This window comes from Montipora foliosa, chromosome 13 (genome assembly GCF_036669935.1).
Source record: "Montipora foliosa isolate CH-2021 chromosome 13, ASM3666993v2, whole genome shotgun sequence".
NCBI classification, from domain to species: Eukaryota; Metazoa; Cnidaria; class Anthozoa; order Scleractinia; family Acroporidae; genus Montipora; species Montipora foliosa.
The window spans coordinates 34,327,485-34,341,487 of NC_090881.1; the positions used below are offsets into that span (position 1 = coordinate 34,327,485).

The window sequence follows — 14,003 nt, forward strand, 5'->3', positions numbered from 1 at the left end:
ATATTTCAAAACAGTGAACAGAATGGCGCCAGCTTTCCGAAAGAGGATTAAAGTGGGGTCCATTAATGCGATTTTCTTTTATTAAATTGAGTGATTTCATGCATATTCAAGCTCTCTTAAGTTCACATAGAAGTTAACACTGTGCTTGGGCCATCTTTGCGAAATCTCAAGTTATCTGCGGCGCGTCTCTCGAAAGCCCTGCAATTTTCCGGCCGTATTTCGGGTGCCGTAATTCTCTGCGTATCTTGAAAGAGAAGATACTTAAAGGCATAAAACCTTCCAATTATTTTGTTCTTTATCTTAAAAAGCTGTGAAAAGATTAGCTTTTTTAATAGAATAAGAGGATCGCAACTTGGAAACTAAGAAAAAGCCGGAGAAGATGCTTTAATTCGCAGTGAAGGGGCCGTATTACGGCAGTGCGGCGGTCCGCTGTCGCATCTACTTTACGAAACGCCGCCACGAATGTTTTAAAATCTTTACTGAAAAATTAACTGATTGAAGTCTTTTTCTCAGAGATTTATGCTTTACGGTATCGGTCAGTTTACACCTCTGCCTCGATAACTGAGTCAAATAAACCGTACCGGGGGGTCCAAATCTTGGGGGGGGGGGGGGGTCCAAATTCGCTAGGACACCAAGGTTGGTTTTGTGTAGTTTTACCAATTACGTCACCCCTGTTCGCTATGCAAATTAACCCATAAATTACTTTTAAACACAACACAACTCAAAGATTTGTAACAAAAAAGATCTGTCGGAGGGGAGTTTTTAAGTTGCAAAAAACAGAAATAAACTGCTTTGAAAAATTCTTAGGCTGAACTGTTTTCAAAAAGTCCAATTACAATCCGTTTCAATTTCTTGAATTTTCCCGTCCCTGCCGTACCTCCTTTGTGTATTTGCTGTTTTATTCCTTCAGTGTTTCAAGAAGTTATTTGTACGTTTCTCGCTTGATTTGGTTGCGAGTTCCCAGTACGTCGCTGAATTTCGTTAAATTTCGTAATATGTCATTTGGACCTGTTTCGTAGTCTTTTCGCTGTTTGTGATAATTTATTTTAATGAATGACTGTCATATAGTTCAAGGGTTAATAAACAATATATCCTTCCGGTGTGTCGACGCTCAACCAATATTTCAATATTTTTATCACCCAGTGGGACCTGGGGTGCCGTGGAAAATCTTAGTCAACAGAACGTTAACGGAACATTTGAAAAAAAAGTTAATATGGTCCCCCGAATAAAAGAATTCTATTCCTTGAGGTCTCCTTATTTCATTTCATGGATTATTGATGTCATGTTGAGAGGCAGCATATTGCGAGGCAATTGAAGGGAAAATATTTATATTGACTTTAGCATGTCTGTAATTGAGTATAAGTACGCCCACAGTATTCTAACCACAAATTTTGTTTCAAGACACCCGTAAAAGACGTTTTTTGTCAAAACACTTCGAAGGAACCTCCCACTTTCTACTTGGGCACCGCTTTCATACAAAAATTTCAAATTTCTGTGGAATGTGAAAAAGTGTTCCTCAGAGGAAAAAAATTGAGACAATCCGTTTCGGTAGCCTCACGAAAAAACACATTTACCCTTCAATTAATTTCAGTCAAATCCATTTTTGGTGCAAACGCTGTTTATCAGTACAGCTCTGATTGGCTTCGAGCGGCTTCAAGCGGCCTAACCTCAACCGAGCATGAAAGTAGTCATTAATTATGCATACGACAAATTATTCCCCAGTGAGTTGCAGGTATAAATTAGCATGAAAACAATGCGTAATTATGTAAAAATAAGTCCGTAGGCGCTGTCAATCAGTCGAAGCAAGGCCGCACCAAAAGAGTTTTTTGACGTTGACGAGTGACTGACACCGTCGCCGTTCCATCGCCTCGTGCATTTCTTTTTAATAGTGACCAATTGTAAGTCTTTCAACCTCCCATACAAACACATTAACACTGTCCTGATTACCATTTCATTTAGGTGTTCCTGTCGGATCGATAGCACAAAATGTCTGCAGAATATAACTTTGTTGTTTCTGCTCTCTTCGTAGACGCTGCCGAATGGAAGGACTTGCGAATCGAGTGCAACCACACATGCTTCAAGGTCAACAAAATCCTGCTGGTACATCGCATTATGGAAGTATCTCCATGCAACAGACACAAGCCGAGAAGATGCCCCCGACGTACGAAGAAGCCCAACTGGCTGTTCAAGCGGTCGATATTCAACAGATCACAAACATGGAAGCGGAAAAACAAGCAATCTACCGCCATCCGCTGCTTCCACTTTTGGCAAGATTATTCGAAAAGTGCGAACAATCGACACAAACTTGCGAAGCAACTCCTGCTAACGCTTTCGACCACGAAATTAAGAATGGCATCTTGCAGATGAACCGGGAGGGAAAGCCATTTTACACCGACGATCGTGAGCTTGATAACTTGGTGAGAAACCAGCTTTGTTGATCGTTGAGTGTTAACGCTAAGTAAAAAATGCGCACGGTTTCATTTTTATCTTCCTAAAGAACCTCACAACGTCAAACGCAAGGATTTACCAGACTTAAACCCAAAAGCGTTTTCCAGTATTAAACTGGATATTTCAACGGATTAAATTGTATCAAATAAGATATATTTTTCGCAGATGTTTAACGTGGTCTGATGACTTGCGTTTGCAGTCGAGACGTTCAGTGGCGATCTTTCGGTTTGTTTATGACCCGCCATCTTTTCACGCATTTGCTTGTGGAAATGGGCGGGTAAATTTAGAGAAAGACAAGTTGCTTCTTCTGGGTTATGTAGCGGGTTCCATAAGTGTGTGTCACAGTTCTTCAATCCATTTGGGCAATTTTAATTGGGTTAAGTAGAAACCAGAAGGAAAAACCATTCTGTGCGCTCCGAAAACTCGTCGTCCTTGTCATGTTTCCTTCCAATACAAAGTTAAATTACCAGACGCTAATTTGAAAGCCATTTATCATTATTTCAAATTGACATTTCATTCAATTTCAATATTTCACACTCGTTTCAAGTGGAAATGGCTGGGAAAATGTAAAGATGATTAAAATTTTGGCCACATCATGTCTCCCCTAAGATAGCACGGAACGCAGCAAAGCTTATTGTTCAAATTCATAATATAGAGAAGATCGAACTGTTGTTAGTTTTATTTGTTACGGACTCTTGTCTGTGTTTTTGAAAATGAATGTTTTATTGAAAGCGGGCAAAGAAAAAACGTGTTCTCAATTATTTGGTGTAAATAATAAAGTGAAATGGAATATTTGGGGCATTTGCATATGTAAATACTTTGTCTTTCCAATTTATTCTGTCTTTTGTGTAGATCGATATTTAATCAGTTTGAGAAAAATTTCTTGTCCTATGGTTACACTAAAGCCGTGTTCACATTAGGCCTCGATTATTAACTAATTATTATCAAATTAAATATGAAATGGGTTCACATCAACTAATTGCAGTCCCTGGTTATAACTGGATTATAATTACAACCTCAAAGGGGTTGTTTGAAGTAATTACAATGCGTAATTAAACAGAATGGCGAGCATGTGGTGGTATGAGCAGACGAAACTTTTAATCGCTATATGGAGCGAAGGTTTGAATTTGTCTTCTTCTATTCTCAGAAGCTATCCTTGGTTCTCTTCTCGCCTCAAGCACACGATGGTGACGATAATCGTGGCAGCCACGTGATACGGCGCCATTTTGCTTCACACTGCGAGGGTTACCCTGCGTATTGCATTTGAATTTTCACAGATGTGAACAGAACCATAATTGAATAAACTTGAATGGAGTATGATAGCCTGATATATACTTCAGGTGATCATAATCAACGTTGAGTTTGAACAAGGCTTAAGTATTTTTACCACGCTTTCTTGAGTCCTTTTCATTCTAACATTTAAATCACCGTAAAAGTTAGTTTCATTCAAGACATTTCTTGGTGGGCAGCCCAAGTTATTTTTTGCATTTAATATAAATATACAAAATGGAGTAACTGAGTCACCATTAACCTCAAGTTCCAAAAATAAGTAACCCACAGGACGCATCTTTAGAGCAAACTTATAATTAAAGGGTCTTTGGTTGAGGAATCAGAAGGCGTCCTTACCTGTGAGAATTATTTTGATTTACTGCATTTGGTAGTCTAAAATTTCAGCCCTTTCCTTTCCAATGCTAGGGGGTGTGGGAGAGTGAACTTCTCTCCCCTGTGCCCTCTAGGGCTAGGGAGGAGACAGCTGAAATTTCAGACTATGCATTTAGAGTCAAGTGTTTCTTTTCTTTGTGGACAGTTTATTTGTTAAATGTGGTTTGTTGTAGTTCTGTTTACATGTAGCACACAATTTTTCTGTAACTTTTGGTTGCAAAGTCAACTAAGAAGATGATTTGATTTTGATTTTGGAGACATTCAGGGAGTTCTCATAGAAAGAACTTGAAAGAATTTGCAGATACCATTCTCCCAAGTATTGGGTTTGTTTAGTCTAGGCCAAGAGTAATAATGTAACCCTGAACTATGGGAATAATGCTTCACTTTTCAGGAAAAAGTTGTATACGTGATTTGAATTATTTGCAAGGGTTACCTTTTGTACTATTTTCCTTAGTCAAGCAACATTGAATTTGGTTTCACTTATGACTAGTGTTTCTTACATTTAATTACGGGGACTTGAAAATTACAATGTATGCTTCTGTTGATGTTACACAGCTTATTTTAAATGTGGATGTTAAATTTTTCCAACAGATGGTGAAGGCAATCCAGGTCCTTAGAATCCATCTTCTGGAGCTCGAAAAAGTAAATGAACTTTGCAAGGATTTCTGCCAACGTTACATAGCATGCCTTAAAGGCAAGATGCAAAGTGAAAACTTGCTCCGCAGTCCATTACAGACACCATACGCACCTGCAGTGAATGTGATGAACTCAAGTGTTCAACCGCAGACACCAACTACTCCAATTCAAGCTCAACAGCCAACATTTATTGCACAACAACAGCAACAGATTGCATACTATACCACCCCAGTTGTAACACCTTGCACTGTCACCAATGTTACTCCAGCTGCCAGTGTCATTGGCACTCCACTTCAACAACAAGTTGCAACAGTGACTTATGTTCCCCAGGGGGTGACCCCTGGTCAGCAAATTGTTATTGCACAGGTCCCTCAACCAGTAGCACAGCAACCTGCCGTGCAGACAACAGTTGCGTACAGTTCAATGCCAACAACAGTGACGTATAGTTCGGTGTCACCAAGTGTAACCTATGTAAGTACCCCAACCATCGAAACTGTCACACCATCACGCCCCCAGGCATTGTCTTCTGGAGATGAATCACCAACAGAAATCACTGTTCCTTCGAGTGTTCCGCTACCGGCTCTAGACTCTCCCACGGAAGTTACAGACAAGAAGAGAACAAGAAGAGGGGTGCTGCCAAAACAAGCCACAAATATCATGAAAACATGGCTTTTTCAACATCTAGTGGTATGTGAAGAAATTATTTATTGTCAAATTATTTATTACTAGAGGTTTAATTAACATTAAACCTTAGAGGTTTAATAAACTAGAGGGTTAATTAACATACAGTGCTGTTTTGTAATAGATGTTATAGTTTGTAATGGTCCTGAACACCATAGTACTTTGATATAAGTTACTATACTGTGTTGTTTCCTGATCCTAATACCCTTTGTATGAAGAACATGTTTTATTTAGCAGGCTGAATCTGTTCTTATTTACAGTACCACTCAAAGGTAAGTTGACAGTCACTTGTGAGTCGTGAAACTCAATTCTCGATCCTCGAAAATTTCAAGAATCGAGTCTCTAGTTGAGTTTAACAACTTGCGAGTTGAGTCTTTCAAGTTTTGAGTCGAGAAAAATAATGAGCTCGATGCTTGACCGATCTCGCGAGAAATAAATTAGGCAAGCAAAGCGCACTTGAGTGTTGTACATGCGTTGAAAAAGCGAGTCGGATATTAAGTGCGAGTAGTTCTGTTCACAAAATATGCACACAGTCCCTGTCGTTCCTTTCCTCAAAGGATCAATGAATAATCTGTTGCGATCATTTACAAAACAGCTCTCTTCACAATCAACTTGAACATGATCACCAGGGTTTTCTTTAAGGTTTTAAGTAGCCAGAGTTTTTTGCAAAGTAGACGGTAGCTCCCCCGGAAAATTTTTGAAAACTGAATGCCGGAAAATGCATTTCCTGGCATTTTGGGCCATGAAACTCAAACATTAGAGGGATGAATCAAGCTGCAATTATACTATGAAAACCATGTTACTCAAAGAAAGATGAAGTGACATTTCAATAATACAACCCTGTAAACAAAAAGTTGAGTGATATTTTTTGTATCTTTTTGGTGGTTTTGCTGGAGCTAACGAGCCTGGCAAATATTGCCACTTGACAACTTGCAAACATGGCACATACTTTGAAGGACTAGACCAGCAAAGGCTTCTGATTGGTTGTTAAATTAAGAAGCTGATTGGAGGATACTAATTGGCCAATGGTGTAAAGGATGTTTCGATCCTGTTTAGGTGTGAAGATGACACACATTCTTTCCATTGTGTAATTAGCGGGAAAATATGCTTGCAGAACTTGGTTGTAGTAATTTCGAAAATTGAAAATCACTCGAGCGGTTTAAGAGTGATGTAGTTTTTTTCCCGAAGAGTTTAGGAGTTCCGTAAAGCAGTGAGAGTTGATCAAGAGTGACGTTGGATAAAGATTCGTTGTCATGTTGAAGCGTAGAGATGCCCTCGAGAGGACGAGCACTTACGCGGGCAAGTAGGATTTAACTCCGAGGAGCGTTACATTCAAGTGTTTAAATAAAGTCTACGAGTCCTCAGCTTCTACGTTCGCTATAAATGATCAACTGAAAGGTTCGAAGTGAAAACGAAGGAGCGGTTAGTGAATGATCAGGGGCTAGTTTTGTTCCTCAGTTGAGTTGTGGTAAGAGATGCGTGAACGCAGGCTGAGTGTGTTGCTAGCAGAACATCATATGTAAGTTTCCCTCTGGATTGAGAACAAACCTTTTGAAAGTGTTTCTTTGTTTACAAGTTTTTTTATGATTACGGCGTGATTAAAGGAAGTTTTGCGCGGACTAAAACGTCCTTGAGTGATTTTTCCTTCCGGTAGGATACAATCGGTGGCTGTTTAAAGATAGCGAAATCCAATATGGCGGACAACAAATCATATTGTCCCTACTTTCCCGCCACCGCAGCAATATTTTTTCAAAACGAAAGTCTCAAGCATAACGTTTTTAAACTGCCCTTGAGTCTGTGTTTTCACAAAAGATAGGCACTGCAAATTTTTATTTGTATTGAGCCCAAGTAGTTTAGACCTCATAAACATCACCTCCTCTACATGTCTTGACTCTTCAAACAATGAAAGTAGCCGGCGAAACCTGACAGAGAAGCCAGCGAACTTCGCCGGCTGCTGGCTCTTATATACAACCCTGATCACTGACATAACACTTAAAACCTGATAACAAGCAATACTGATTTTAAGCAAAGAAAATGTAATGCCGCGAGCATTTTGTGTATACTTTCTTCGGTAGTTGAATAAAAGAAAGAAGCCTGTTGTTGCCCAGAACTCAGTTGAATTTAAAGTTACGATGGACTACGAGCACTCGTTCTTTTATCCTCAGAATGTGGGTTAAAATGAAAACATGCAAATTTTGGGTAAAGTCTTGAGATAGGAGCTCGCAAGGAGTATACATAGTTGCGGGCTTCTTGCGCTGCTCCCATTCCATTATTGGTCATATTTGTAAATCACTATTTTTTGTTTCAAATAAAGTGAGGCTGTTTTGAACATTTGTTGTTGATTTTTGAAGTCGTCTTGCAAGGCAGTTGCGTTACAGGAATGTAAACGTTTTAAGTTTTGCTTACGTTGACATATGCAAATTTCACTAGTGGACGAAGTTACCCTTAAGCGGATGTCACGCAATGCTTTGACTTTTGATCACAGTGTATTTTAGTCTTAAACTATTTACGAAGTCATTAGAGAATATTTCAAAAGTAAGAAGGATAGTTTCTAGAGTTCTAGTGTGTAGGAACGAATCAGATACTGCAGGCATATTTACAAGTGCTCGAAAATATAATAATGAAATTCAAGCGCAAGGCAGGTGGTCTTCGCCGGTTCGTTTTGATGCACTGCCTCTTCACTTTACAATACTTTTTGTTTGAAAAATAATGGGTGCATTATTTGTGTCAGTTATGCGCATGGTAAATGTATCTGACAAGCTTTCATATAACATACAAATGAAGATTTTCACCTTTACTTGATTGTGTCGTGGTGTTGGCGGCTAATACATCAATAACTGCGTATACCAGTGCGAGTTAGAGCATGTTATATTTTCTCTTTAGAGTCTCTTGACATCCAAAACAAGCAAGCACAATTGCGACTATAATTGACCAATCGTCTTTTATATGATTAAGTTTCAGCTTTTGTCATGATAGGAAAGAGGCGTTACTGTATTCAGAAGTCCAGTTTGTTGATATTACAATGCCGACTTTCGAATGAGGCTCCTTATTGCTCTGATAAATTACATATGCATGGTCATTTTGCTTGTTTGTGCTGGGGTTTGTGTCCACCCCAGATGGGATGCATTTTTTCCAGAGCAAGTGAATAAATAAGATCACGACGTTGTTATTCTCCATGCAGAAGGATAATGAAGATAATATTTTTCTCGTGGGCCCAGAACATTGAAAGCTTGCTTAGAGTCGACATGAATATTGCGTACAAAGGTTCCGTTGGCGGAATTTTTATTTTCTGCGAGACATAAATTGCTTTCTCGAGTTCTTTTTGAGTTTATGCAGATTACAAAGTTCATCTTTCTCGACTCTCGATTCTCAAGCCTCGATTCTCACGTCTCAAAACTTGAACGTCTCAACCTTCGTGACACGAGGATCGAGTTTCGAGGATCTCGTCAAGACTGTCAACTTACCTTTGAGCGGTACTGTATATGGTGCTTTATTGGCCAAATTTCAGCCTGATTTTCTTCATCCACTTGTTCTTATATGCAGGTGTTTACTGTATTAACTTCTGCCTCCTTGCAGAATACATGTGGTTTGGTCAAATAGCCTCATCTGGTTGATTCCAAGTACAAGGGCATAATAATAATTATTATTATTTTTTGATTGTAGTTAAAAAGAGGTAGCATAGGAAATGACTACTACAGCTCAAAAATACATGTATGAATGTCAGAACAGAATTCATGAACAATAAAAAAAAGACAATCACCCATGTTAGTTAAATATATATGTAAATTGACTTGAGTACCAAAAAAAACCATTCAAAAGGTGAGGCCATTGCCCCACTCTGAGGGGCTGAGTGATAAGCATAGTAACATTAAAAGCCTTTTAATTTAAAATTTACCATCCTGTAACAGCAAGGATGAGCATTGATGTACACTATAACGTATAGAACAAGCAAGTAACAGGATTAGTACCTTCATTTTTGCATTCTTACATGTACATTGGGCTTTACAGTTAAAATGGAATTGTTGGTTTTCAGCATCCATACCCGACAGAAGACGAAAAGAGAGCCATCGCTGCACAGACCAATTTGACAATACTGCAGGTCAACAACTGGTAAGTGATTACCTTTTCAGAAGTGGCCAAATTCAAAGCTTCCTAAGTATAACTGTTGCTTTTATTCAAATGACAACCATTTTAGCAGTAACACTAGACCTTGAGTTGGTCAAAGGCCAGATTAATCATTATGATGGGCTTGAAACAAAAAAAATTGTTAGTTTGGCACTCCTAAACTTTCGTGTGGCAAATGGAACAGCATCAGCTGATTTAAAAAACTCTCCAAGTCAATCAAATCCATGGGTATAAAGATAAGTTTGGTTTAAGTGAAAAAGAGGCAGTTTAGGATATTGGACTTGTAAATGAAATTTTCCAGTTGTTCCAGTCTTCTGAAAACTAGAGGGTGTGCTTGAAAGGTGTTGTTATATTTTCAAATTTTCAATATTTTTTCTGTTCCACAGACCATGTTGAAACGATGTTGTACCCAATTTTAGATTCTTTGTGTATTGAATTTGCATTATAATGTAGCATTCACATTTATGTGATATGGAAATACGTTCCAGTGAAACAAAATGTTATGCATGTATTCCTAAAGGGTTTGAAGTGGGTACAACATTGAGGTAGCCAATTTGGTCTATTCAATTTCAGAACAGAAAGCTCTAAACCTTTGGTTGAATGGAATGTGTGCAAGATTGAATTTTTTTATGTTGGGTAAAGAAAAGTTTTTGTCCCAATGCTGGCCAATGTAACAAATTGTTTTGCATTGCTGTTCTTAACGTCCTACTATGATCAAAAAATCACTTCCTTTTTTCCTTCAGATTTTAAAAGTGTGATTGCTTAACACTTAACTGACAAAATTCTAAGCTTTGATTTTTATCCAAAGGCAGTTTACTTTGAGTGTAAGTTTGTTCAAATATAAGTGCTACACGGCCAACGTTTGTAAAAACTTAGCCCTTCCTTGTAATTGTACATGTTCATTGCTGTGACTTTAACGTCTTCAGTTACCACGGCCTGCTCCCGTCTGACCTTTGTAGCTCAGTCAGTAGAGCAGCGGTGATCTAACCCGAAGGTCGTGGGTTCAATTCCCACCCTGGTCAGAGTTTTTCTCTGTTCTTGTGTGGGCCCGTTTCCATTAGTAGGGCTAACGCTCACATGGTTCATATGGGATAGATACTTAGCACTTCACATTACACTCTAATCAGTTAAGTCGGTTACTTTGAGCTAAGTTTTGGATTTCACGGTCCACCTTTACTCACCTTCCAAACTGACCGATTGGACCTCAGAGGGTTGGATCTAGGGAAAAGTGACGTCATTGACTCACTAGCTTTATAAAATTTCAGCGTTTAATGAACTAAATGCACCCTATTGCATATGCAAAACACGAGTTTAAAGGTCTGAAAGCTCAAAACTCCCATGCTTCATATTAATTCAGCAGCGTACACACACATTGCATTCTTAAACTAGTGAGTCTTTGACGTCATTTTCTCCTCGATCCAACTCTCTCAAGATTTTAAAGTTGATAATGGTGGACCATTACATAGGAAAATTCCAGTTAAAATAAACAGGTATCTTTTTCAAATCAAGGCTTAAAACTTGGGCCACTTACTGTTTAGTTAACATAGTTTTGAAATCCAAAGAAAAATAAATAGTCACTAGCTAAGTTGTAGAACAAAATGACTGTTGGCAATTCTGACTTTTATATTGCAATAAAAGGTGAATTTAATTCAAGACCCAATTAGCATATCCCTTGGTTGTCATGGTGGGTCACAAGCTCTTTTGATAATGACTCCATTTCTATCACTGGTGAAACCTATGACAGACTTTGATTTGTGTTATGTGTGTAGGTTTATCAATGCAAGACGTCGAATTTTACAACCCATGCTGGATGCAAGCAACCCAGAAGGACCTAAAGCCAAAAAATCCAAAATCCAAAGTAGACCAGCTCAGAGATTTTGGCCTGAGAATCTTGTCCCGAGTCAGTTTAGTACCATTCCAATTGCACCAGCCCCTGTCACGGTGCAGGCTGTTATGCAAGGAGCTGTCCAAATGCAGACGGTTCCTCATGGTACTGCAGTTGCTGTGGCGCCCGGTACAGCTCTACCAACTGCTATAACCATACCAAATGTACAAGGAACCACAGTAATACCAGGAACTGTTACTCTGCAACAACAAACAGGCACACCAACCACAGTGGTGGTTGTGACATTACCAGCATCTGCTAGTCACATCAATACAGTGACGGCATCAGAAAGTTCATCAGCTAACACAACACACCAAACCATAATTTCGCCAGTGGTGTCCTCCCAGGTGGAATCAGTCCCTGTTAGGAATTTGTCTCCAATGTATAGTAACATTCAACAAGGCAGTCCATCCCTCAAAAACTCACCTCTACCTACCATGGTTCAAAATGGAACTATGGTGGGAAGAGAAAGTAATCTTGTTGGCTCTCCGCATCATGTGCCTGCTTCAAGTGTTGGTATTTCAAACGTTCAAGACAGCTTAGTTGGTGTCACCACACTTCCAATGGACAGCGCTGCAGTGTCCAGAAGTCTTGTAAACTGAGATCTTAAACCAGGATGGCTCATGTTTTGCCCTATTGCAGCAACCTGTTCTGTTAGTCGGCCATCTTAAGACAAAGTCTTTGCCAGTTTGCTTTGCAGTTGGCAACTTGTGGTCGTAATAATCATTGGCAGATGAATGACTGCTTTTAATTTAATTCAGAAGATGGAATCTACTTGATTACTGGCTTCTCAAAGAAGGTTACAGTTTTATTTAATAATAAATGCCTTTGTCTTTTATTGGTTGAAAAATGACAATACAATTTCAATGCTGCAAACTAACTTTTTAAGTCATTTTTTACTTGTCAGTGATTGTAATAATAATACGTACAGCGGTTTTCATTTGAGTGTTAAAAGTAATTAGCGAATTACTTTGGTTTTGAATTACTTCACTCAGTGATTGGTTCAAAGTTTTCGCACCACTTTTTCAACCTATCAGAAGTGGATTGAAAAGCAATTGCGGCTCAAGCGTGCACATTTTCCCGTACTTTGTGTCAGCTACATGTAATTACTTCAAGTTTTAATTGGTTTACTGGTTTGTCCCCGTCCTTTTTGATGGGCCAAAGTAATTAATTTGGGTTTGGTTTTAGGACACTCAATTGAAATTCGCTCTATTATGATTATTATTATTATTCAGGATTCTCATTGGTAAGAGTACAGCGGTTGTCTTCATTTAGCTTGTGTTCTCTTCATTGATTGACATGTGCCATTTAGTTTTAGTTGTCATGACGATAATGATTGACAGCAATTTACAGATTTGTGTTGAGTTTGGTACTGAGTAATTTTTCAAGGCTTTTTCATTCCAAGGAAGATGTTTATAAACAGGCAAGTACAAGGATTGGATTGACTTGAATCACTTTACCTTATAGACATAACAAAGGGGTAAGTCTTTATCCCATTGTCCATACAATTTCAATTTAAGATTCCCCATACATTACAAGTCAATTCATCCTGGTGAAGTTTGTTTTTAAAATGCAGCAGTTTTTCCTCCTTGCACGAAGACTAAGTTTATTGATTTGTGCTTGTTAACAATAATATTAAATTGGAAGGATAGTTTTTACAGAGAAAATACTAGTGTAATGTAGTTATAATTTTATATTGTACATTATTTTATGCTGTATATTGCTGTTAAATTATTAACAAGTGACTAAAATACTCAAGATATTCATGTAACTATATTTTTTCCTGAATGCAAGATAAAATGTCAAAGGGAGTGAATGATGAAATTTAAAAAAATATACCGTGATAAGCATTGATTAAAAAAGTTGAACATGAAAAGTCAAGTTTTCGTGGTCTTAATTAAATTAATTATAGGTCAAATCATGATCACAATTGCTCAGTTCAGTAGCACTTTATCCCTTTGACGACTGCTTTTGCTAAGCATTTAATGCTTAGCTTGAAGACGTAGAAGCAAAGGCATTATCTGATTTCACCCACCTATCCATTGCTATCGATCATACCAACAACAAAAATTTTTTGTTGTGGTCAATCCGTTTGAACAGGTTATCATTGAAAAAACAAGAACCTGTTTTTTTTGTAAACTAATCAATCCTTTGATGCCTAAACTGGCCAAACTTACATGTAGTATTTTACTCTGTCTTATGCCAGACGATTTTACTCGTCAATGGGGCGGAGTTATCAGCCATCTTAGGAAAATTTCTGACAAACAGATGGCGGTATACAGCTGGGGGGCCAGCTTCCAATGAAACCTCTGATATCTCCGGGGTGAGATCAGACGTCAGTCTGTAAAGGCGACTCTGGCAGCCGCTATCAGTCCATATTAATTTTGATCTGAACCACCCACGCATGCTTGTGAAAGAAGGGCATACTGCGACACGGGGGGTCCCCTTCTCTTCATGAGCAGTGAATGGGTTCTTTATGTCCCACAGTGTTAACTAATGGGAGACTGTGTTATGTGAGATGGGGCCTATGGTTTGTAGTCCTTATTCAAGAGACTTCAAGTTGAAA

General features: G+C 38.5%; 1 protein-coding gene across 1 annotated transcript; it reads left to right on the forward strand.

The window, feature by feature from the left end:
- Positions 1 to 1,807: 1,807 nt before the first annotated feature.
- On the forward strand, positions 1,808 to 13,313 carry LOC137982712 (homeobox protein PKNOX1-like). Its single transcript, XM_068829853.1, has 5 exons — positions 1,808 to 1,898; positions 2,030 to 2,417; positions 4,702 to 5,433; positions 9,461 to 9,537; positions 11,322 to 13,313. Exons 2-5 carry the CDS (start codon positions 2,040 to 2,042, stop codon positions 12,037 to 12,039), a joined length of 1,905 nt encoding a protein of 634 aa, XP_068685954.1. The 5' UTR covers positions 1,808 to 1,898; positions 2,030 to 2,039; the 3' UTR covers positions 12,040 to 13,313.
- The last annotated feature ends 690 nt before the right edge of the window (positions 13,314 to 14,003 follow it).